Source organism: Dipodomys merriami, unplaced genomic scaffold (assembly GCF_024711535.1).
Source record: "Dipodomys merriami isolate MVZ:Mamm:240054 unplaced genomic scaffold, mDipMer1.0.p SCAF_319, whole genome shotgun sequence".
Lineage (NCBI taxonomy): Eukaryota > Metazoa > Chordata > Mammalia > Rodentia > Heteromyidae > Dipodomys > Dipodomys merriami.
The window spans coordinates 392851-419691 of NW_027204704.1; the positions used below are offsets into that span (position 1 = coordinate 392851).

Below are 26841 nucleotides of genomic sequence, written 5' to 3' on the forward strand. Positions count from 1 at the left end.
GAGCTGAGTTCAAGCCACACATTGGCAAAATAAACCCAAAGCTGGGGGAAAGTACACCATGGAGCTGTTAAGAATTGAGAAACCATGGGCTGGGAAGGTGGCTCAGTGGTTCACCCCGTGATTGCATGCTTGTGGCACTGTGTTCGATTCCTCAGCACCAAAAAAGAAGAAAAAAAAAGACAGAATTGGTGTTGTGGCTCAAGTGATAGAGTGCTAGCCTTGAGCTTAGGAAGTGTGATACAGCTCCCAGGCTAAGAGTTCAGGCCCCAAAACCGATCCCACCAACAAAAAATAAAACAATTGAGAAACCAGATTTAGGAGCAACCCAGTGAACAGGATATCTGCAACATTACATTAATGATGACCCAGCAAGAGCAATAGTTCTCCACTATTTCTTATTCACAGGGCACTGTGTTCCTAAACCTATATTGATTGTGAAGCTGGAGCAAGGTGCAGAACCATGGATGAGAGAAGGCTCAGAAGAGAATTTCACATGTGAGTCAAAGCATCTTGAATAGTGATGTTGGGTCCAGAGCCCAGTGGGTCTGTTTATCTTGAACTGTACAGAGCAATAGTATTCCTAGTGCCCTGAGTCATGTATGGAAGAAAACTAGGTGATCCTTTGTCTCAAGGAATTGTCAATCCAGAATTCTTTTGGAGATAAACTGAATTTGATGTTCCAGTGCAGGAAATGTTAGCAATTCTCTCTATCTGTAGAGAAGTTATTCATAAAGTGAAGAAGACAATAAGAAATGTAGTAAGGAAATCTCATTTTATTTTAAACTAGTATTTTGCAGGTAGGAGGAAAATAGGATCAGGGCAATTTCTTATCAGTGGTGCTGGGCATAGAGGGAGATTCAGAATGGAAGCATTAAGAGTACGGAGATGAATAATTTGAGTAAATATTTCCTTGAGAAAAATATAAAAATCTGAAATACAGAAAAACATTATTTTCCATTGTAAAATGTCAGTACTACTTTCTTAATTACTACATTGCAGAGAAAAGTATATAGTCTGCATAAAGCAATGCTTTGATATTTGAAAATCTAGTAACAGAATTTGAGGAAATATCGTTATAGTAAGGAATTTGTGGGTCTCATTTATGTTTTTGTCTATTTTTCTATTATTCATTTTAGATGCCCCAGAAATGGAGGATGTGATTACCACCTGCCAGGAAAGTCACAAGAAGTATCTCTCTGAAGTAGCAATCCTGAATAGTAACCAAGGGGAGGGAAAAGTGAGACTTATAAGAAGTTTTCATTTGAGCTCCATACAGAAGTCAGAACTGATTAAGAATAATGCGAACTCCTTAGGGATAAGGATAGAAAAGGTCACTGGCTGTCAGAGCATGGGTATTTTCAGCGAACCCGGTAAGATGTGTGCTGCATATAGTGCTCATGTGTCTTCTGTAGTTGACAAATGTAAACAGTGTGAAAAGTCTTTCACTAAGAAGACATATCCTATTGTCCCTCAGAGAACACACACAGGAGAGAAACCTTATGAATGTAACATGTGTCAAAAGTCTTTCACCCAGAAATCAAAGCTTACTCTCCATCAGAGAACACATACTAGAGAGAAATCTTATGAATGTAATATTTGTGGAAAGTCTTTCATCCATAAATCAAAGCTTACTGTTCACCAGAGAACACACACAAAAGAGAAACCTTTTGAATGTAACATTTGTGGAAAGTCTTTCTCCTGGAAGGAATATGTTACAAGACACCAGAGAATACACACAGGAGAGAAACCTTATGAATGTAACAAGTGTGGAAAGTCTTTCACCTGGAAGACACACCTTACTCGCCACCAGAGAACACACACAAAAGAGAAACCTTTTGAATGTAACATTTGTGGAAAGTCTTTCTCCTGGACAGCATATCTTACTGTGCACCAGAGAACGCACACAGGAGAGAAACCTTATGAATGTAACAACTGTGGAAAGTCTTTCACCAAGAAATCAAACCTTAGTCACCACCAGAGAACACATACTAGAGACAAACCTTAGGAATGTAACGTGTGTCGAAAGTCTTTCACCGAGAAATCAAAGCTTTATCGCCACCAGAGAACACACACAAAAGAGAAACCTTTTGAATGTTACATTTGTGGAAAGTCTTTCTCCTGCAAGGCATATCTTACTTTGCACCAGAGAACACACACAGGAGAGAAACCTTATGAATGTAAGATGTGTGGGAAATCTTTCATCAAGAAATCAAATCTTAATGTCCACCAGAGAACACATACTAGAGAGAAACCTTATGAAAGTAACTTGTGTAGAAAGTCTTTCACCCATAAAAGAAACCTTACTGTGAACCAGAAAACACACACATTAGAGAGACCTTATGAATGTAACATGTATGGAAAGACCTTCTTTTGGAAGTCAAGCGTCAATGTCCATCAGATAATACACACAGGAAAGAAACCTTATGAATGTCCTATTTGTGGAAAGATTTTCAGCCAGAAGCTACAACGTTCTATCCACCAGAGAGCACACACAGGAGAGAAATTTTATGATTGTAACCTATGTGGAAAGTCTTTCATCCAGAACGTACACCTTTCTGTCCATCAGAAAAAAAACCCACCAGAGAGAAATGTTATGTATGTAGCAGACATGGAAATTCTTTCACCTGGAAGGCAAACCTTAACATCCATCAGAGAACACAAGGAGAGAAACCTTATGAGTGCGACCAATGTGGAAAAACCTGGAGGTCACAGCTTAACACACATAAGTTGCTTCACACAAATGAAATAACTTAGGATTGTACCAAATGGGGAAAGTCTTTGATCTGTAAGAAAATTGAAATTGCAATACAGAACCAATACAGGATAGAGACCTTATGATATAGCAGATGTGGAGTCCTCGAACTACAAGACACAGCTCAGGGTTCATCACAGAACACATAAAACACACACACACACACACACACACCCTCACACACAAAGAGGAGAAAACTCGTATGTAGAAAAAATGGAAAGGTTTTCTAGAGAAAGTCATAACAGTAGTAAAGTCCTTCTTGGAGGGGTAACAATGCTCAATAGAAAATGTATTAATGACCTAACTCATATAATGGTATAACCAATCTATACTGTATCTTTACGAAAAAATATATATTTAAAAAATATGATGGATTAATAAAGACTAGAAACTGCATTTTGTCTTGGGGGAGAACCCCAAAGTGTCTTCATTGCTTGCACTTTTGTTTAATTAATCACTGGTGATGAAAAACTTGTGATTGATTCACTCTTAGCCCATTTAGTTGTTCTGCTGAGTGAGCTATAATAAAACACCAGTTACCTATAATAAAACACCCATGTTATCTCATAGAGGGCCAAAGTAGATATGATATTAGGGGAAATAATCAAGCACACAAAGATATTGATCAATCTCTCACAAAAATTGAAGTTAACAAAAAAATAAAACCATCTGCCACTTGAGCTACAGCATCACTTCTAGACCCTGAGAGGAAGGAAGGAAGGAGTAGGGAAGTGAGAGAAGGAAAGAGGAAGGGAAGGAATGAGGAAGAAGGAAGACATAATCTATTCAAAAGAAGAATGTTTAATTATTGGTGAATGTGAGAATTATTGTTTCAGAGGTGGAGCTCAAGAAATATGGCTTTTACAAAAAGAAAATTTTTGAATGTTTACAAAATGATATAGAGGATGTAACATTTTATAAATTGATTTACTAATTCAATAATATTAAGTAAGGAGGTCAGGTGTGGCTGGTGCCCTATTGGCCACATGGTAGATGGTGGGGTCTGGCATCTTGTTTTCATGCAGGGGGAAGGAAATGACCCATCCATCACTTACCACCCACCTGATGGGTGTGGCTGGATCCCTGCAAGCAGGCATGGGCATTTGGCTGATATATTACTCAAACTGATAGCCTGGGACTGGGAATTTCCTGTAGACCTGCCTCCTGCTTAGGCCCTATTTAGGCTGGCCCAGCAGTGGCACCAGATGCCATGCCACATGTCTCTGTAATCATGTCCTGTGTGCTGTCTCCTGGCTTGTCTCTGGTCATCATAGTGTCCCAATTCAGCACTCTCTTGGTGCTGAGTGGTTTCTTGGTGTTGTTTTTATTCCCCTCCCCCCTTTCTGTCCTGTTTTCAAGCTGTCTAAATGTATTTGTGGAGTGCAAGTCTTTGTTACAACAGGCTGCTTGCAGACTGCTAGCTGTGTAATAGACTCCAGTATTCCATCTAAAATAATGTGGCTTCCAACAAATATACTGTTTTCTTTTACAAAAACACAAAGTTTGACCTAACATTAGCATTTCTAGAGCCAAGATAGATGCCACTGTATAGTTATGTAATTAAAGATATCCTGGAAGCATTTAGAAAAAAATGTTTGTTACATCAGAAAGTGCTTTATAAACCAAGTCCAAGACTCCAGATCCTATATAAGCCAATCATTCTAGATATGTCCAGAGCTTTTTGGTTACTTGAAGAGCTCTACTTTCACACTTTCATGAAGGAATGTTTTTGTGCCAATATGACGTGTTGAACTCAGGAACTGAGTTGAAGCCAACTCTGGCTTCAAGATGAGATTCTCTCATCTTGGCCTCCATAAAAGCTTTTTCTTTTTGCTTATGTGGTGCTGGGGAATCCAACCCAGTTCCTCATGCATGCATGGCAAGTTCTCTAACACTGAGCCACCTTCGCAGGCATACCCTTCTGCTTATTTACAGAGGCCTAGTAAAAAAAATGGGATTGGGAGGCACCTGTGCTCTTGGCCTTCCTATTTGTACCACTCTCTCTCTCTCTCTCTCTCTCTCTCTCTCTCTCTCTCTCTCCATTTGGAAATCGCTCATTCTCCCATGTTTACAAACTGTATGCTTTCTGAGAAGGGATGGTTCACAGACTGGAATCCTACCTAGGCCTGTTATATACCTCAAATTATGAACCAACATACCACATTCATTAAAAGTATGCCTGATGATAACATATTTTATTAATGTTTTGAATTATTTTTGTTATTATCATTTGGCCAACACTTTGCTTGAATTCAGAATTAAAGGGACTTAATGCTCACTGAATTGGTAAAGTACCCTTTGTTCTTTTAATTTCAGACCAGCAATTAAAAATGAGCAATTACACTCCCTCATGTGTGGAATGCTAACTACTCTGAAAGCTAAAATTAGATAGTTTTGTAGGACATCCCATGCAAAAGCTCCATGGAAATGGTATCTTAGCCAATAAAAGCATGGCTCTGGGTATATGTGCCTATCTTTTTTGCTACTTGTGATATGTAATTATAAAATTAGTGTGTTGAAAGGCCCAGGCAGAGAAGCAAGACCCTAAGGTGAAAAATCAGTGATACAAAAAGGGCACCTGGCATAGAAGGTAAAGGAAGCCTCACAAATTTTGCCCCTGAATTCAACCTGAGGACCAATAATAAGATACGTGTAACCAATACATTCTTCCAAATATTTAGTAGAAGAATTTGGGTGTGGTTTACCCAATGATAGGTAAACAGTCCTTTACCAAGTGATTGGAAAAGGACCTTTGCATATGGCTATATGATGTTATGAATTTTATATCCTGTTATGTGGACACCATGAGTCCTGTTTGGATCAAGTAATTGAGATCTCCTGATCTAACAGGGCACTGGTGCTTCACATCGGGATTCTTACTTGCTCAAGAGTATGAGGTTTAAAGATCACAATTGAAAGGCAAACTAGGTAGGAATTGCTGTAAAAGTGTTTTGGCCAATTATCACCAAATTTCCCACAAGTAGTGCTGTGAATGAAGTTGATAGACTGTCAACACTTTTGTTCTTTTATTACCAAAGTTCAGGGACAGGAGTAGAAAGAACTCCAAGGCCAGGGAAGATATTTTGTAAAATAGGTTTTAGGCCCTCATGCAAAAAAGTTACCATTCTTGTTTAAGCCTAAAGTCATCCATAGAGTATAGTCATTGTCCTCAATTGTGGTTGATATTGAAATGTCTTATAAGCCAGGGTAATGATAGATTGTATGAATATTTTGGTTTCTTTTGTCAAGTGAATCCACATACACAGACCTTTATGTTTCTGACTGGTTCATAAGTTCTTGTAGAAGTTCAAGATACTATGCAGGACAATGTGGTGCACATCTGTAAAGTGTGGAATGAGACCTTCAAAGAGAGATCTCAACATATAAAATGTGGCCAAATATTTCAGTATACTTGAAACAGCATCATAAGAAAAGAAGTATCAAGTAGTGATGGTTTAAGGTCCCAGAATACCAATATACTCGAACGAGAAGACTGTGATCTTGTGCTGTGTGCACATATATGTAGGAGAAAACCTCTTTTCAATCTGAGCTGTTCAGATGTGTTTAAGCATTTTTGTTGTTTTTCCCTTTCTGATTGCACTTTATTTCAAGGTCACTCCCAGGGGTGATTGACAAGATATCTAATTTCAGCTCATTCTAAAAGCTATGTCCTCAGAAGAGAAGTGGTGAACCATGACTTAGGTACATATTCACCCCAGACACAATCACTAAGAGTGGGTTAAGTTACATAAGTTTTCAGAATGTCAAGGGTCCTACCATATGGTTCATCCTGTAGCTCTTTTCAAAATTAGGCTTCAGAAGAGTTCTGCCTTTGTGTGAAGATTTCAACTCTAAATTAGATTATTTTCAATAGCCATTCAGTGGATGTTACTGGATAAAGTAAACAAATAAAGTTATATTTATTTTAGAGAAAATTCTGATATCATCAGCAGGGGCAGGTAATATGATTCAAAGTCAGGACCCTGAAGAGTCTTCTCTCCAGAGTTCTAAGTATTTAACCAAGAACCTCCAATTCCCAATCAATCTTGATCCCAATGAGAGAACAAGATGTTAGTTGAAACCTTGTTTCTTCCTCAGGTTAACCTGGAATGACTGGAGTGACTGGAAGGGGAAAGAAGCTGGGATACTGAGCACAGTGGGAACTGAATAAAGCTATCATAGGATTTTCACTAGACCCTCAGGGACCACCCAAGGACCCCTTGCATTATGTTGAGGACTTATATCTATATGTTTTTCCAGCTCTAGGTCATTTTTCCTCCCATAATTAGCTTAACATTAAGTGTACATTTTTTCTGTTCCCTCAATGAATTGAGAAGTTCTTTTAAAATTCTCTTTCATTTTTCTGGATCACTTACACCCTTGTATGAAGTCCCTATTGTAGAGGTCTCAGTACTTTGAGTAGATGACTACCTGGAGCATCCACAGCCAACCATCTTTTGCCTTACTTGTATATGGGGTCTGAGCAAAACCAGCCAAAACTTTATATGTATATTTTAACTTAAATATTTGTTACCAAAAGTTTGATGTGGAGACTTCATCTGGTGTGGTGAAAGTTGGTTGGGCTCATGGTCTATGCCAGAACTCAAAATGGAAGTTACAGGAAAGAAAAGTTTGGTAAGGAGCCAGCTGAGGAGAGGAGGGAAGTGCCAAAATCTTTATGCAACAGCAAACCATGCAAGCCCCATGGGACAGGAGTGAGCAGCCCAGAGCAGGGTATGTGCTACCCATCAGTCCACCACCAACACAGCATGGCACCTGCACCATTGGCCAAGGTGTGCAGGTGTTTCCTGCAGGGCTGACTGTTGACACAGAGACCTGTAAGAGAAGTCAGTGGCCTAATGTAATAGTCTTGTCCTAAGTAGATGATACAATTGCTTGTAGATAAGAAGATTTGGTAATAAAACAATTGTTAGATGACCTAGTAAAAATTCTTGAGCATGTGTGTGTATGTGTATGTCCTAAGAAGAAAAGAAATTGAAAAGTAGTTCAGAGAGAACTCAAATGACAAGTGTGGGACTTGAGTGTACAACAAGATATATCCATTACAATCACAACAAATAAGTGAAAAGGAAGGGTTTCCTTCACTAATTTTTACCTAATCTTACAAATCCCATTATGTTCAAAATAATAAGGGCAGAAATGTATCTGTTGATGCTTACTGTTGTACAACAGCTAGTTTATAAGTGACAGCAGAGGCATAAGGTCTGTTCTGTGTGTGGCCCCTGCACTCACTGGAAAGGAAGACAATACTGTTGAAAGTCATCTAAAGTGATTGGAAATAATATCTTTTACATTGCAAAGGAAGCATTGACTAATTTAAATGTGTAGACTTTTTGTTTTGCAGGTCCTTGGGCTTGATTCCAGGGCTCAGGTGCTGTCCCTGAGTTGCTTTTGCTTAAGGGTAGCACTCTACCACTTGAGCCACAGCACCACTTCTGGCTTTTTCTGTGTATGTGGACTTAAGGAATAGAACCTAGCTCCTCATTCATGGGATGCAAGCACTGTACCACTTAGCCAACTTCCCTGTCCTATAAGCCAACGTTTTTTATGTTAAAAGAAGAAAGAATAGGTTGGTATGTAGCATCCACCTTCCATGTGCAAGTCCCAAGGTTCCACCCCCAATGTGAAAGAAAGAAAGTTGAAAATGGAATGACATGAAGTATTCAGTTACAAATAGAAAGAAAAAGAGGAACAAAGGCCATGAGTAAGTAATGAGGTTTTTATTTGTTTGGGATTGTTTCTTTTTCCTTTTAATTGTTGGCTGTGGGGTTTGAACTCAGGGAGGCCCTGGCATATTCCCTAAGCTTTTCACTAAAGGCTAGCATGCTACTACTTCCAGCCAGAATGTCACTTGTAGTTTTCTGCCATTTAATTGGTGATAAGTCACAATGAATTTTCTGCTGAAGTGTTGCTGAGAAATGGAACTGAGTGCCTCATGTATGCAAGGCAAGCACTCTACCACTGAGCCACCTTGCAGCCCCTGTACTAGCATTTTCATAGCAGTTTATTAGGCCTTACCTATTTGTTTGTTTCACAGATTCAACAAACCATAGAACCAAAATACTTGAAAAATATGCCCCCTTTAGTAAACATGCAGCCTTTGAACAAACTGGCATTATCCTAATAACAATGCAGTATAACAACTATTTAGTAGGATTTAAATTGTAGTAGGTATCAGAAGTGATTTACAGTGTATAGAAGATTGCCTGGAGATTATATAACAGGTGATATGCACTGTATAGTAGGCTGTGTGCAGGTTACATGAAAGCAAACTAAGAAAGAAGTATCAGATGAGACAAACATAATAAATAGCAAATTACATGAAAGCAAACTAAGAAAGAAGTATCAGATGAGACAAACATAATAAATAGCAAAGTAATTACTAAATGAAGCCATGTTTATATTGTAATGTAAAAATAGTAAATATATCAGGTTCTGTCTGATTTGAACAGAAGAAAATACACTCATAAAACTCAATAAGCTTTTCAAGGAGATATACATTAATTATCAAGAAATCAAAATAAATCAATATAAGGATACCCTAAGCAAAAATCAATAATGAAAAATACAAATACTGATCATAAAAAATACAAATACTGATAATATGAGAGGAAATAAACATCAGCACAAATACAGAGCATTGGTAAAAACAGGTATATCATAAATCTGTATAATAAAAATTTTATGCTGAAAAGTAAAGTCTACAAAGACATGGTTAAAAGGCCAAAGAATGATAATTTCTTTAATCTATCATTATGATAGGAGAACTGGTACTCCACTTTTATTTTGTCGGCCCTGGGGCTTGAACTTGGGGCTTGGGCACTATCCCTCAGCTCTTGAGATCAAGGTGAGTACTCTACCTCCTCAGCCACAGCGACACCTCCGGTTTTCTAGTGCTTTATTGGAAACAAGTGTCTCATGGACTTCCTGCCCATGCTGGCTTTGAAGTGTGATCCTCATATCTCAGCCTTCTAAGTAGGTAAGATTACAGGCGGGAGCCACTGGTGCCCGGCCTCTAATACTCCACTTAATGACTAAAAAGCCAGACAAACAAGATGTGGAAAGCATTATCTTTACCTAAATGCTGTTTATAAAGCACTATGATGTTATATTTACCAAGACAGACACACTGAGAATAGATCTGAAGACAAATTGTCTAGTAATCTGTATGAGAAAGGAATCTATGTTATAAACACAAGAAAATTCAATAATATATTTTCTAATCTAGCAGTAAAACAGGTGGAAACTAGAATGGATCTGTATCAAAGGTATGCTATTACTATTATGTATAGAATATTAAAGGGAGCAACTGTCTTAAGTCAGTTGTAAAATCATAACAATTGCTTTCAATTATGTAAGGTGAATTCACATGAATATCTTCTGGCGGGGGTGGCAGAGCCATAGAATTTGAGGGAAATAGGGTAATGAGAATATAGTATTAAACTCAAGCATAGAGACAGGAGGGAGGGATTGGGAGAGAGTGAAGGAATGGAAGATACTGTATGAAAAGAATTTATTAATCTCTATGCATCACCTCCATAATAATATTAAATTACATTAATAATAAAACAATACCACCAGCATAAAAGATTTGCTTAGTGATGAAAATCTACCACAGTTAGAACAACAGTTACAATTTTTAGAAATCTAATACAGCACTCAATTTGCAAGATAAACTATTTCAGTTTAGGTTGAATATTAACTCTACATAAACCAGTAACAATAATCCTTTCATTGTAGTATTCAATTAAGTGTTAATGTTAAATGCTGAGGTAATAAAAAAAAACAAGACCAGCACTTCTGGCTCAAGACTGTCATTTTACCCTGAGGTCTGGAAGCCAGCCTACATAGACAACTCAAATTAAGCAGCTAATGAACATGTTAGAGGTAAGGCTCAAGTGATAGTGCCAATAGTGAGTGAGGAAGCTGACTGTCTGTGAGACCTGGAGTTCAAACTCCAATAGCAGCTCTAGAAAGCTATGGTGGAGTCTGAGGTATGTGTATTACATGTGTTTCTAAATTAGAAAACTAATTGTTGTGAAAACTGGCAAGTCTTCATCTCAGACATAAAGAGAAAAGAAAATGAGTGGAGGAGGGAGAGAAGGGAATCCAAAGGTCAGGAAAAAGATGGAAGAAGAGGAGACAAGAGAGTAGTGGAGAGAAAGAGGGAAAGGGAAAGGAGGAGGAGGAGAAGACAGGAGAGGAAGAAAACCTTATGGCATTAGATTTGACAGTAAATCTTAAATAAGACACCAAAAGTGACTCATGCAACAAAGAGACAAACAAACAAATGCCAGGCTCTGGGGGCTCACACCTGTAATCCTAACTACTCAGGAGAGTCAGATCTGAGGATCATGGTTCAAAGCCAGCCTGGGCAGGAAAACCTGTGAAATCTTATCTCCAATGAAACACCAGAAAGCCAGAAGTGGTGCAGTGGCCCAAGTGGTAGAGTGCTAGGCTTGAACTGATGGGCTGAGGCACAAGCTCAGACCCAGATTTCAAGCCCCATGAATGACAATAAATAAATTAATGAATAAGGGTTGGGAAGGTGGCTCAGTGGTAGAATGCTCGCCTCAAATTCATGAGGCCCTGGGTTCCATTACTCAGCACCACATAAGTAGAAAAAGTCAGAAGTGGGTGCTGTGGCTTAAGTGGTAGAGTGCTAGCCTTGAGCTGAATAGCTGAGGGATAGCACCCAGGCCCAGAGTTCAGGCCCCAGAACTGACCAAAAAAAGAAAACAAAACAAAGCCAAGAAAATAAATCATAAGTAAAAATTAAAAAATAAATACAAAACTAAACAAAAAAAAACAAACAAGATTAAGTGCACATAATCAAAATCTTGTATAATGAAAAGAACTATCAACGAAAACGCAAAAGCATGGTAGGAGAAAATATTTGCATATGTCTATAAATAGATTCCTAACAAATCTGAATTAGAAAATATAAAGAAAATCCTACAAGTAACCCCCACACAACAAAATCTAATTTTAAAATAGGAAAACGATTGAAGAGTCTTTTCTAAAATGGATATACACAAATAGCTGATTAAAATATAAAAGTAGTATCAATGGTCATGAGAATAATCCAAATCAAAATTACAATAAAATAACTATTTTACACATGTTAGTATGGCCATAGTTTTAAACAAAACACCAAAAATCCTTCCAAACTCCAACAAAAGCTAGGAAAGTTGTGACAACAATGTGAACCTTGATGCATTTCTCTCAGGTATGTAAAAGTATCAAAGATGGCACAACGAGTCCTAAAAAGAACTAAATATACAATTACATAGAAATATGGTCCAGTACTTCTACACTTGTACGTACCTTAGAGAAAAACAGAGATTTCTATAAATACCATCAAAAATACAGCCTAAGTTTCAAGAAAGACAAATACCACAAAGCAGTCCTAGAGTATTTACAGAGACAATTGAAGTACTTATAACACACTCAGTCCTGTATAGCAATCAAAGTTATGTTTGACAACACTATTTCAGCAAATCCAGTAAAACTTCATTAGGATAGTCTAATGTTGTGTATGAGGATGTGATGTCTGACCAGTTTCTAGCCAACCTTTACCTTCCATGAGAAGTTACCTCCTAGGTGTCATTGAATCACATAACAAGTGGAATGACTTTGTCCTGACATTCAAAAATGAGAAACAAACTAAAGCAAACCTGCACTTAACTTAGAAGGCAAGTTTTGATAATCTGCTAAATCTCCAAGCCATCTTTAGCTTTTTTGGAAACATGTTTCTGAAGCTGAATCTTTTTTTTTCTGTTCTTCAATCTTGGACACCCTCAGGTTCATAAAATGGAATGTCAAACACTGAGAAATACAAGAATCTCATCAGAGATCCTTCCATTCTTTCTTGCTGTTGACAATGAATAAAGATTCTGCAACCATGGCTAGGAGAGAAGACAAATGAGAGAGTCAGAAAAGAACCTGTGTGATTTTACCCTAGAAGTTCCTGGTCAGAATATGATAGGTGGGCTGGAAAAGCATAAAGCCTTCTTATGGGAGAAGAAACATTCCTGAATCAAGTAGAGCATTAAAGTTTCCAGTAATGACAAATCCACAGAAGACTAAAGCCTTATGTGTTACTAAACACTATTAACAGAAAATACACCCCAAAATGTAGATGCATAAAATGCAAAGAAACACAACTTATATAGGTATGTGCTTTGGCTTATATTTGTTGGTTGATGACACAGGAAATTCTATTATCCAGCATTCAGTTATTTTTCCCATTTACCCACAATAGTAATTGTTAATATAAAATACATGAACTTTGCAGTGACATTTACAAAAAGCGAAAATTTATTCTGTTTACATCAGTGAGGTTGTTTTTGATAGGAAACACAATATGAATCTTTTAAAAGCAGTGTTTGCACATTAGTACTGGGTTTTTCTACATTATAAGAATATTTTTTTCTTTGAAAAATTAAAGTGGAGCTGGGAAGGTGGCTCAGTGGTAAAGCGCTTGTCTTGCACGCCTGAGGCCCTGGGTTAGATACCTCAGTACCACATAAGCAAAAAGAAAAAGCTGGAAGTGGTACTGTGTCTCAAGTAGTAGAGGGCTAGCTTTGAGCTGAAGAACTGAGGGACAGCACCCAGGTCCAGAGTTCAGGCCCTACGACTAGACTGAAAAAAAGAAGAGAAAAACTTAAAGTTAATTTATTATAGCCTAAGTGTTCACATTCACAATACTTAAGATGAGGAGTGTTACAAATTTCAAAGTGGGATATTTTTGTGTGTTTTGGGATTTGCACTGTCCTCATCCACATTAGTGACTGAACAACCTGCCTTAAAATTGTCAAGTTTTCTATTTCATATTATTTTATTAGAATATAATCTGAATTTAAAAGAGGACATTGTAACTGGGCTCTCATGTCTAATGGCTGTAATCTTAGCTTCTCAGAAGTCTGAGATCTGAGGAAAGTTAGTATTATCCCCACCTTTGCTCCTCAGCTCCACCAAGACTTGAGCTCCTCCCAGGCCTAGAGTTCCCTCCATACTGCTGACCACTCCCTCCCTCTACCGACACCTACCTGAGCTTACACCTACCTAACTTCCTGCCCCCAGCTCCTGCTGCTACCTGAAGACAGACACATGCATGTGCTCCCTCTCCTGGGAAATATGGTCCTTCTAGTAAACCTTATAATAATCTTTCTCCTGTGCCTGCTTGTGGTCCCCTGGGATGCACATGATGGATCCCTACAAGGATCACAAAATGAAGCCATTGGTAAAAGAATGTCTGAGAGACTTATCTCCAATAAAATAGCCAAAGTAGCTGGAAGGGGAGGTGTGGCTTAAGTGGTACAACAGTATCATTGAACCAAATAATTTCATGGTCATTTTCCAGACCTTGAGTTCAAGTATCAGGACAAGCACACACATATCAAGGTCATTGTATTGTATTCAAATTATATTTTAACAATTAAATTGGAATACATAGGAAGTCTCTCTCTCTCTCTCCATTTTTGTTGGTTGTGGGGCCTGAACTCTGAGCCTGGGAACTGTTCCTCAGCTCCTAAACTCAAAGCTAGCACTCTAAGTGGCGCTGTAGCTCAAGTGGTAGAGCGCTCGCCTTGAGCTGAAGAGCTGAGGGACAGCGCCCAAGCCCAGAGTTCAAGCCCCACGACCGACCAAAAAAAAGAAAAAACAAAAAAACAAAACAAAACAAAAGAAAGCTAGCACTCTACTACTTGAGCCACAGTGCACTGCCAGCTTTTCCTGCTTCTGTGGTTCTGAGGAATCAAACTCAGGGTCTCATTCATGCAAAGCAGACACTCTACCCCTGAACCACCTGCCCAGCCAGTCTCTCTCATTTTAAGTGATGTAAAATAGACTAATTATATTAATGGAGAAATTGTAATTTGTCAAGAAAGGACACAATAATTGGAGTATATCTGTGCCATGCGCATTTTGAAAGTTTCAAACACCATAGTAAATGCAGGGGGTGAAAAGTAGATCACTATGTTTATATAAGACATATTCCAGGAATGTTTGCCATTCATTGGCTTCAAAGCACAAAAACCAAGTTGATAAAGCCACATGGGTGAGTACCAGAATCTCTAGGTGCAGTCTCTAGACTCTCCTTTTCTAGAGAACCAGAGGATTCTCAGCCAGTTTCTTGCACCTGCAGGAACAAGTGCTAATGGCAGCACAATTCCATTAGGCCAAAAAATATCATCAACCTCAGACTGGTGAAAGATGGTAAGGGCAGATTTTGGCTGGCGACTCAGATTGCTTCAAGTTACAGCTCCCAAGTTCCTCTGAAGAAGAGACACTGGGCTTCTTCCTCTTGGCTCTGGCGATAGAATGCAAAGCTGTACAAAGTAAAAACACCAACAGTGGCCAAGGAGGTTCAAGGGCCTTATCCCGGCAGCCCTCCATTCTTTCAAAGGATCTGTGCCTCAATAGAAACTACAATTCCCATAACACGATGCATTCAACTAGAGGAAGTGGGCTTGTTACAGGGTTTGGACTGGCACCAGACACTTGGTCCTAAGTGTGCATGGATGCATGGGGACCTTTCTCTACCAACTACGGGAACTAAGGTGAGTTTCTTCTTGAAAAATCAGTTTACCTCCTGAAACATTGTGAGATCAACCAAAACAAAGAAATGTATTAGGATCATTAGATAATTTGGTTTTTTAATTCTTAGTTTTATTAATGTAATTGAGGTTATGAGACTCCATGCTTATTGATTGTGTTTTTGTTCAAAAGTATGTTCCTCTGAATATAAATTAGGTCACTGTTTTGCCTTAAAAATTTGAATATCTCCCCTCTCTCTGTAAAAGGGTATTTGCAGCTGGGTGCCAGTAGCTCATGCCTGTAATCCTATGTACTAAGTATGCTGAGATCTTAGGATGCTGGTCCAAAGCCAACTTGGGCAAGAACATTCCTGAGCTTTCTCTCCAATTAACCACCAAAAATACAAAAGTGGTCTTGTGGTTCAGGTGGTGTAGAGCTCACCTTCAGCAGAACAGCTCACGGATACAGCTCAGGTCCAGAGTTCAAGCCACAAGATCGGGTATTTACATACACTGAGCTGATTGATTCTGGGATCATTTCCCCCTTCTCTAATATATATATATATATATATATATATATATATATATATATATATATATATATATGAATAAAATAGCAGAATTTTAAGGTAGACATACTTTATAATCTTAGAATTAAATAGATTGGTCAAACTCTACCCATTATTTTTCCAGAAACTCCAAAATTCCCTCTATAAAATTTTAAGGAGTTTTTGGTTCTTTGCATATGAAATTTTCCTTTCCTTTAATATTTTTTCCCTCCTTTTGTCGTTGGTCTTGTGGCTTGAACTCAGAGCATGGGCACTGTCTGTGAGCATTTGCTGTGCTCTACTTGCCTTTCTTTTCTTAATTGCTTCAGGAAACTAGTGAAAAGTTTCCTCCCAGGGGTTTCTTAGAAAATGGTACTCCTCCTCCAAGACTCTTTCAAGAATGGTTGTCTAGGGTGATCAGGGTGAATGTGGGTGGAGATAGAGTACAGGGTAGGTCTATGTTCATGTGAAGCTTGATAACTTGATCCAAACCAGTCTGTTTTTAGTTTTCTGTTTTGCATATCCTGTTGTTTTGATTTTCTAACTGTTCTCTGATCCTAGAAGTTTCTGCCACCTGGGGGTCCTCTGACTTGTTTTCCCAACTGTATCCATTACACTGTGGAATAAACCTTTTGCGTCCCTCCCTCATATCAGATATCCCAAGCTTTTCTCTTAAGTATTTGTTGTGATTGTTGATGATCCTTTCCCCACATCATGATTGGGAAGGATTGTGTAGGAAATATTCATGGCTGATATTCAGTCCTCCAGTGCATGGGTTCTCCATGCCTCTTTTAGTGGACCTGAGCTATTCCTCATGAAAATGGAGATTATGAGGCACATTTGGATGTATAGATGTCAACTTTGGAGCAACTATAAAATATGAAGGAAAAATAATTCTTTCTTTCTGTAAAAGTTAAAAGTAAGTTTCTGAGAGGCAAAGAGATAAGGATCCCGTATAAATGGGTGCTTCCTAGACTAGCTGTGTCACATAGTTTTCATTGTTCAAGGGTACATTTTTCAAACATTCATTTCTAAGTATTATATTCATTGTACTAGTAGAAATAGAATTTACTTCCTACATTATTTTTGAATTGTTCAATGTTCACAGAGTAAGTCTCATTATTTGTTATACAAATATTATATCCTCTTCTTTCATTCATCTCAATGATTGACTGTTCCAGATGCTGAGCTAGAAGGTACAAGTATAGTATGGTATTCAGGAATAGATTATGGTTCTGACGTTCTCTGGAGGAAAAGGTGAACGAATGGAAAACATGGAGCTCATGCATAACACTTCTAGAATTCCTTCAGCAGGAGATGTGGTGCACCCCTCATGGGTTCTACTAGGCCTGGAGATTCCTGTGGTTGTGATGATCCACCCCCATGTAGGGCATGTGGATTATGGAGAGCCTGTGGATTTCACATCTTGTCTACTGTTGTACTGGTGGAAGTCTCCCAGTATGCACGGCATAACTGGGCTCAAGGAGTGACGTGATCAGTGGTACCTTGCTGGCCCCCATGTTTGTCAGCCTGTTTTGACAAGCTCACCCTGACATCTGCAACTGGCTGCTGCTGAGGCCTTTGGACTAATGCCTCTCTCTATCCCATACCTCTGTATCAGAGACGTGTTCTGTTTCATGGTTTTGTATCAGTTACTGTGCAATGTTATGTTATGTATCCATACATGCTAATAGTAGAGCTAGGTATGGTTTTCAAGGGTGGGGTAGTTTTTGATGCCTCTAGCAGAAACAATTGTGTTCTCACTAACTGCATAAATACTCTGAGATTACTATGCGATCACCTTAACTTATGTTGCTTGTTCAGTTGATATAACCATTATGGTATAATAAGTTTGGGTCTCTGTTTTCTATTGAGGTTTATAGGCTCTTAGCCATTGCTGCAGATTTTCTGGAATATTGGTTGCCAGCATTTTTGCTACCCTAAATGTTCTTGCTAGTGCTACTGCTTCTGCTGTGAACCTTATCCAAACCATATATACAACACAATATGTTAATAGTTTGGCTTGATATGTTTCTGGTGCCCTGGGATGCAGGTGGGCTTGGATAAGATAGTGATATGTTTTATGATTTGGAAACAGCAATGATGTATATTGATAATCAAGTAGATGTGCTAAAGACCCAGTTAAAAATGATGTGACATGCGAATGGTTAGTATGTCTGTGTTATCCCTCAGTATGATATGGGCCAATATCAAGTGACATATTTGAGGAATCCGGACCTTGATAATATTTTGCGGGGGGGGGAGGATCTGGTCATAGGGCCTGAACTCTGGGCCTGGGCGCTGCAAGGCTAGCGGGCTACCACTTGAGCGACAGTGCCATTGTTGCTTTTTTCTTTTTGCTTATGTGGTGCTGAGGAATCGAACTCAGGACCTCATGCATGCAAGGCAAGGGTTCTACCACTGAGCCACACTGAGCCACCTTCCCAGCCCTCCTTTGATAAATTAAGGTTAGACATTAGGCAGTTACAGGGTCAGAAATCTGATATTGGTCACTCCACCCTATAGGTAGCACACCCTGCAGACTTAGCTGCATCAGTTCTCCATTATCTGCAAGGATTCAACCTGGGAAATAGCACTCCTTTTTCCATTTCTTAGGCATTTTCCTGTTTCTTGTTTTTGTATTCCTTTTTCTTCCATTCTTATTGAGATGTATGATCTGCTGCATTTTCTAGGCTCAAGCTGATAGACACTTGCTCAATTTACAAAATAAAAAGGAGGACTTGTTGCAGACTCAGAGGTGCAAGGACTGTCAAGGTGTGAGCAAAAACTCCACAACCATGGACTGCAACCTTCAGGGCTGTAAGTACTTGCCATTTTCATAGGAGGGAGTGTTCCTTTTAGCTTCTGGGCCTGGGGCCTTACCTGTAGGAGTTTGGTGGACAAAGGTTGAACTAGAATGAGGAAGGATGCACATGATCTGCAGTTGTTGCCACATTGAGTCCTAGAACAATGTGATGCAAGAACTGGACAGATATAGAAAGTGTCTATAGCTAAGGATATTGCAGAAATAAAGAGAGATTCATCATTGGCCTGGTCTCTGTCTCTTCCATTATCATCCCCTTGTTCTTCTGGAGCACTGCTGGTGTTGTGGCTGGCCCAAGCAGTGGTAGTATGCTTACCTAGCATGCATGAAGCCCTGGTTCAAGTCCTCACTACCTCATACACAGGAACACAATATGTGGAATTGTGGCTCAAGTAGTAGGATGCTAGTCTTGAGCAAAAGAAGTTCAGTGACAGTGTCCATGCCCTGAGTTCAAGCCCCAGGGTTGGGACATAAAACACAAGAAATGCAAGCTGGGTGCTGGTTCCTTATGTCTGTAATCCTTGCTGTTCAATAGGCTGAAACCTGAGGATCCCAGTTCAAAGTCAGCCTGGCCACCAACATGTGTGAGACACTTATCTCCAGCGACCACTAGAAATCCAGAAGTGTGTTGTGGCTCACATGGTAGAGTACTTCAGCACAGAGATGGTTCCCAGGTTCAGAGTACAAGTGCCATGAACGACCCCCCAAAAAAGGATAAAAATATAAGTAAATGCATCAGAAATACAGGCTTGAACAATGAAAACTTCACATGTAGTCTTGGAAGTACTCCAATTCTTTCTGATCCTTTTCTCCTTGCCTCTCAGGAATTTAATTTTTTTGAATGAAATTAATTTTTTTTTATAATATTAGAGGTGCTATTAAGTTGAAGTCTATAAATCCAAATATGCCCTTTGATTTCCATTTCCATGAGGAATAATTCAGGTCCAAAAAGGAGACAAAGAAAACCTATACACTGGAGACCTAAAACCAGGCATGAAACTTTCCAATCCAAACCATCTCAATTATATTGTATGTAAAGGATCACCAAAAGTCACAATAAATATTTAAGAGACAAGTATAGGATCTCTGAATATGAGAGAAGGAGACTATTGCAGACCCTGGGGTGCCTGCCAGGAGCAGGCAAACTGTGAACAAAGGCTTCAGGGCCATTGACTCCCACCCTCAGGGTTGGAAGTCCTTGCCCTTTCTTGGTTTGAGGAAGTGTGTGTTGTAGCTGTTTGGCCTGGGGCTTTAAGTGAAGGGAGGCTTTGGTGGAAAAGATAGATTGAAGTAGAATGAGGAAAGGTGTGTGCTGTTTGCACTTTTTGGCACAGTGGGCGTAGACCAATATTACACAAGCATTTGAGAAATATAGCAGAATTGTGCCATCAGCCATCTCTCTGTCTCCTTAATTATTATCCCGTTGGCCCACAGAAGTCTTACTTGTGCTCTGTACGACTGTGGCAGAAGGCAAAGATTTATTCCACAGCTTAATGGATAAGGTCTCAGAAGACAAGTCAGAGGTCCCCTAGATATGTGGCCTAAAGCTACTGAGAGGAAGTTTTAGGGTCAGAGAAGAGGTAAGAATTCTAAAGAGATTTTCACATGCAAAATGAGAAGACAAAAGCAGACTGGTTTGTAAATGATTAAGATTCACATCAACATAGCCTAGCCTAAACTTCACTCTTCTACTCACCTGCATTCATTCTGACCCCCAAACCACTCTCTTTGTAGGAAAATCAGGGAAATGTGCCATGCTCTTAAGAATCCCTGTGAGGAAACTTTTCACTAGTTACCTGAAGAAATTATTAAAGGAAATCCAAGTAGAGCACAGCAAATGCTCACAGACAGTGACCAAGCTCTGAGTTGAAGCCTGAGGATGAACAGAAAAAGAAAAAACATAAAACCCTTAAATGAAAAGCAAAATTCAGAAACAGCTAAAAACTCATTTTCATTTAATAGATAGAGTTGGGGATTTTCTGGAAAAATTAATTGTTTGATTTTGCAAAAATTTTTTTTTTTTTTTGGTCGGTCCTGAGGCTTGAACTCTGGGCCTGGGTGTTGTCCCTCAGCTCTTCAGCTCAAGGCAAGCGCTCTACCACTTGAGCTACAGCGCCACTTCCGGTTTTCTGGTGGTTTATTGGAGATAGGAGTCTCACGGTCTCTCCTGCCCGGGGTGGCTTTGAACCTCGATCCTCAGATCTCAGCCTCCTGAGTAGCTAGGATTACTGGCGGGAGCCACCAGCCCCCGGCTGATTTTGCAAAATTTAAATCAACATAAGGATTATGATGCATATGCACATAACCTTCTTATTCTTTGCCAGTGTGTAAATTACAGTAATGGAAAATGACCAGTTATAAGTTCAGTGTCTATGAGTACGTTTGTAAGATGAGAGGGGAGGTATTAAACAATGTAAAGCAAAACAGAGATATAATTTACACTCAGCAGAACACAGGCATAGAACAAAAAGAAAGGTATGAGAAACCCAGTCTCATAACCTCAATTTCATTATTAGAACTAAGTACCAAAAAGTCAATGCATCTAATTCTCCCCATGTATATCCATTTTCTGGTTGGTCTTACAATATTTCACGAAGGAAACAGTGGTTTTGAAGAAGAAACTCACCTAAGCTCCCACAGCAGGGAGAGAAAAGTCCCAATGCATTCAAGCACTCTTCTGAGCAGAGGTGAAGCAAGGTGGCGCCGAGCATTATGGGAATTGTAGTCTCGCTGGAAGGCTTTTGGTTTGAAAGTCCTGAGTTGTTTTTGTTTTTGGAGGGCGGAAGTGGCGCAGAGATCCTTTTGCGCATGCGTCTCCCCGCCAACCTTGGGCGTTTTAAGTCTGCCCCTTCTGGGTTCTTTTCCTTTGCCTTGCTGCTGGAAGTGCCCTGAAGTAAAGTTTGGCCTTCCATAGGTGGGAGCCAGGAGGCAGGCGCCCAGCTCTGTGCAGTGAAGCTTGGGAGCTGTAACTTGAAGGAATCTCAGGCTTTGGAACTGATGTCAGGTAGGAACTGTGGGATTGCTGCTGGAGTCTATCCTCCATGGGTTTCTTTTTCTGGTTCTGTTTTTTTTGGTCGTTGGTGGGGCTTGAACTCTGGGCCTGCAAGCAATGTTGCTGAGCTTGTCAGCTCGATAGGAGAGCTTTACACTTGAGCCAAAGCACCCGCTTTCCCCTGCACACTTTTCTCCAGTCTGGGATTGATAATTTGCTTGAGGTTCAGGAGTTTGTGCTGCCATTAGGTTCTGGGCCCTGAGCTGCAAGAACCTGGTTCCCAAATGTCTGAGAGCAAGCTTGGTGATTCTGCAGATAAGCAAGGCCCAAGAGCTGTGCATTTGTACTCCAAGACCAAGGGATTCTTCTATTAATGCATGTGACTTTATTTGCTTTGCCCAGGTGGAAGAGGAGTACAGGAAGAATTCTAGTGAAATTGTGAGGTGTGTGCCTGCCGTGAGTCCTCTTACATGGAAGTTGTATTTAGGGCTTCTGTGTTGTTTCTCCTAGAGATATTTTAATCTTTTTGGCTTGAGGTTTTAATCTCCTGGCTTGAGTTCACAGATGGGATATTGGAGTAGTGAGTGCTGGTCCTGTATTTTTAGGCATGAAGCCTAGCAATGTTTGAAGCAGAGCACCCTATGAATAAGAATCTCCTTCCTAAATGGACAGACCTTTCAATTCTGAGAAGCCCAAAAGGGAAGAAGCAGAAAAGCACAGGAAGGGGAAGATGCTGCTAGCTTCCCTTGCCTTATGCAAAAATTGTTGCTACTTCCCTAAGCACCAGATTCACGTGGTACTCTTTCCTACACCACTCTCACTTTGTGTTGTTGCAAGATTTAAGGTAATTTCTAGGAGTCGTGATGAGCTGGCTTGAGGAATAACCCAGAGGCTAGTTATTAGAGGGTACCTGAGGCTGTGGTTTGGGAAGGTGGGGTAATTGTTATGACTGAAAATATCTATTCATGTAGTAATCCCTAATCCTCTTCTTGCTAATTTATTCAGCCTGGGTTACCACTATAATTTTTAGTATGTATTCATTGAAACTTATCTTAAATGTACCATCTATGGATTTGTTAATGCTAGCTCTCATGTGTTGGCTGTGCCTCGTAGTTCAGAAAGTGTTGGTCGGGGACATTTGGCCTTAAATGAAAAATCACAGAAGAAAACTTGAGGTAATATGTCTTACTCAAGGTTGTGTGTTTTGTAGGTTATGCTTATCTTCAGGTGTGTCACTCCTATATGGAGTATTTTATGTTGTATCTTTAGGATAGCCAAGGATCTTCCCATGACTGTTTAGGAAAATGAACATTAGGGACTTCTCAAACCTGGGTTTACCTCATCTTTACTCATGTTCCTTTGGCCAAAGCATGTTAAATGGCAAATTGCAAATCATTGCATATGTTTGCAATGGATACAGTGAAATGTACCATTGGACAACCATTATTGAAATAGTATAACACAAGAAATATATTCTGTACATAGTTTCCTCTGTAACTTTGGGTGAAAACTCCTGAGTTACATCATACATGCTTTCCATGATGTTTAAATATGTAAAGGAATGAGGTAGAAAACAAATTCCAATGGATTCCTAGGATACCTTTGCATTAAAAAAAGCAGTTCATACATCCCGAAGTATATTCAGTAATAAATAGTTTCAGTGGAAATGTGATATGTTTTTGCTTTCAGTTATTCAATATTTTTTGTTTGAACATTCACTTTTATAAATGTAGTATGTACATAAACATAGAAATTAGTTGGTTTAATAGTATCTATCTACCAGGAAATGGACTGGATTTGTATTTATTGTAGACTTTAATCCTCTGCCTGAGACATTAAAGACTCTTCTCTTATAAGAAGTCTTTGCCGTTTTCTAGCCCATGTATTATGTTGCAAAAGGAAATTCTGGGCTGAAAGTCTCACAGATTCATTTCTGAATACGTCATTTGTCTTGTATCCCAGCCATGCTTCCAGAATCTTCTGCTCATTGTCAGCAGCAAAACAGAATGAATGGATCTCTGGTGAGTTTTTTTTTTTTTTATTTCTCATTTGGTTTTATTCCATTATATGAACCTAAAGATGTTCAAGAATTTAAAACAATTCCAACCACACAGATTCAGCCTCAGGAACATATTCATATGGCTTATAGATTATCAGATTAAGATTGCTTGTAGGTTTAGCAGATTAAATGGTTGTATTCTTTCTAAGTTGAATGCAGATTGGCTTCAGAATGTCTAGATTTCATCTTCTCATAAAATGTAATCAAATCTGTTATTTGATGTAATGACACTGAGCAGGTTTCTTCTCATGGAAGGTGAAGGATAGCTTGCAAACAGATCACATCCTCATGAGCAACATTAAACTATTTCAATGAAATTTTCTTGGAATTGTTGAAATAGTGTTATGGACAGACACACATTCATGTGTTGTTATGGAATGATTAACCTATATGTACTTAAATTACTCTCCATATATAGTACTTGGTCGACTTCATGCTCTTGGTCTTACTTGAAACTTAGGCTATATTTGTTGCTAAACTTTATGGTCTTTCTACAAATTCATGTTTGTTTTCTAAAGTATCCTCACAAAATTTGTTTCCTCTATTTTCTCTCTCTATTTTTGATTTTCTACTCATAAGTGTTGGTTATTTTTCTCTTTCTCTCTCTTTGTATCTATCTTTCTATCATTTTTTCTTACTTTTCTCATTCCCTCTTTCCTCCATATGTGTCTCAGTTGTTTCTTTTCTTCAAATGATCTATCTTGGAACTATTTTTTCTTAGTGATCAGTTTTACTTTGCTGACATGGCTCTTAGGTTTGACATTTTTCTTACCCATTGTATAGGAAAATTGTTCCCTAGAGAGTTCTACAGGATTCCAGAAACAAAATTAGAAAATCACAAAAACATAAACAGATAGACTTAGGGAAAACCAGGGTTCGGAAGGCTCTCTGGCACTTGGTCCCTTGGTGCCAGCAATCAAGCATAGTTCCTTGAGTGGACACAGGGAAGATTACCATTGATAACATGCAAAAATGAAGTATCTATGTTAATAGTACAATCAGAGCCACAACACGTTGTGAGGAAAACATGTTTCCTAATCTCCTGAGACAGAAGACTGGCTCCCAGAGAAAATGCAGACATGAAGTTCACCTTACCTAGCCTTGAAGGTGAACAGCTGCTCAGTTTCAGATGCTATCTTTCTATCTTTCCAACAGTAAGGAAAAGGCCTGCCCTCCAGTCTCTTAACCCTCTCCAGAATTCTCTTTTAACCCTTCTGTGGCCACCTCTCAGTGTTCTCATTGCGGTTAGGCTTGAATTCCAACCTCTCAAACCTTTTCCCCCTTCAGCTCAACTTCAGAGTTTCCCACAGAAAAGTATTTCCTTCACCCAACTTATAAACTACAAGAAAATCAGTTTTCTCCTGATTCTGTTATCTTTGGTCTAACTTCATTTGATGTGGTATTCTGTTTTGTCTTTTCTTCCCACTACTTTTGAATATTTTAATTCACTGCCAGTATAGGATAGGAACTGGTTTTGATAAAAAAAAAAAATACAGTGACAAGGTGTTCTTTATTAGAAATATCACTTGTTGCAAAATCTCACGGATGATTTCTCAGGAATTGATTTGGATCTCTGAGGAATTTTGCGATTAACTAACACAAGTGGAAATATATCCTTAGGGATCTACTGGAGAAATGACTCAGAAATATGTGACACATTGGAGCATTTGTTCATATTCATCATTTTTGTCATATTGAGTATTCCTTGAGCTTGTATACATTTTCCTCCACCTTCCATGAAGCCTATTAAAATGAAAATATTATTTTATTTTATTCCACTCCCACATATATTTTGTATTGTAGAATGTAGGCAAAGTTTACAAAACTTCATGGTAGCAGTTCTTTTTTACATAGGATGGAAATATCAGGTTATCTGTGACCACTTTTCAATATTTAGTATTTAAACCAAACATGGTTAACCTAGGATATTTTTATGTGTGAACTCAATTAAATCTTATATGGGAAAAATAAATCATTAGCTACTTTCTGGAGTATTGTTAGTGTTTTTTAACATTTATGTGAACACTGCTTCTCATAGGTCTAGTAATGTTCTATGTTCAGTATTCCATGTCATATCCTGAATGTGTTCTGCTTGCTGATGAGAGTACCTCTTAATAGAAAGTCTAAATAGGATTTATGGTGAAGCAGTATATGTAAATGCAGAAAAAATATTTGTTTAATTCATTGTTACCCTTATATGTACTAAAATTTTATCAAAAAATGATAATATAATTTTTCAGACACCTCTTTAGACTTATTGTTGTCATGCCAGATTATTGTCTCCATAGACTTTTTACCTTGTCTCTATTGCTAGCAGCAGAAATGTGTTTGCATGCATTATGGAAACTGTAATTTTTTATTGGTCTTGGGGCTTGAATTCTGGGCCTGATTGTTATCCCTCAGCTCTTCAGGTCAAAGTGAGTGCTCTACCACTTGAGTCACAGTGCTACTTTCAGTTTTCTGGTGGTTTATTGGAGATAAGTGTCTCATGGACTTTCCTGCCTGGGCTGGCCTTGAACCTAGATCCTCAGACCTCAGCCTCCTGAATAACTAGGAGGATAAGCCACCAGTGCCCTGCCAATCTGTGTGTTTTAATGACCAGGTTTATATATTGTCCAATATTTCTAATTTGCTATTTAATTTTCCCAGTGAATAGATAACACAGCAAGCTGCAAACATTTTTTGTAAGACAAAAGCATACCTGCCGCATAATGAAATTCCAGATTGGAATTCTCATGACTCTGGTCTAATTTCTTGATGGAAATGTGCCATTACAGAAGCTGATGTCATTTGACGATGTGGCTGTGTACTTCACCTGGAAGGAGTGGCAGGATCTGGATCCTGGACAGAGGAACCTTTATAGAGAAGTAATGCTGGAGACCTATAGCAACCTAATGTCCTTGGGTGAGCAATGATCACTTTTATTTGGAAGATCAAGTGCTTTTATTTTAGTAGACATTTGACTGTTTATGTTATCTATCTATAAGATTCCAGTCCATTCCCAGGTAAAAAACTGCTAATATAAAAGCCAGCCAAATTCAGGTCGGGGTGCTTGGTGTTGTTTGCCTTTCGCACTACTGCATGAACCACAACTCCATTTTGGCTT

At 38.9% G+C, this 26841-nt stretch overlaps 1 protein-coding gene across 1 annotated transcript; it reads left to right on the forward strand.

Moving 5' to 3' along the window:
* Window positions 1-1375: 1375 nt before the first annotated feature.
* Window positions 1376-26650, forward strand: LOC138841387 (zinc finger protein ZFP2-like). The gene is given in 6 exon segments (XM_070042056.1): window positions 1376-2237; window positions 2406-2545; window positions 15097-15336; window positions 18554-18680; window positions 23639-23697; window positions 26513-26650. Coding segments are annotated over 6 exon segments (1566 nt in total).
* Window positions 26651-26841: the final 191 nt, after the last annotated feature.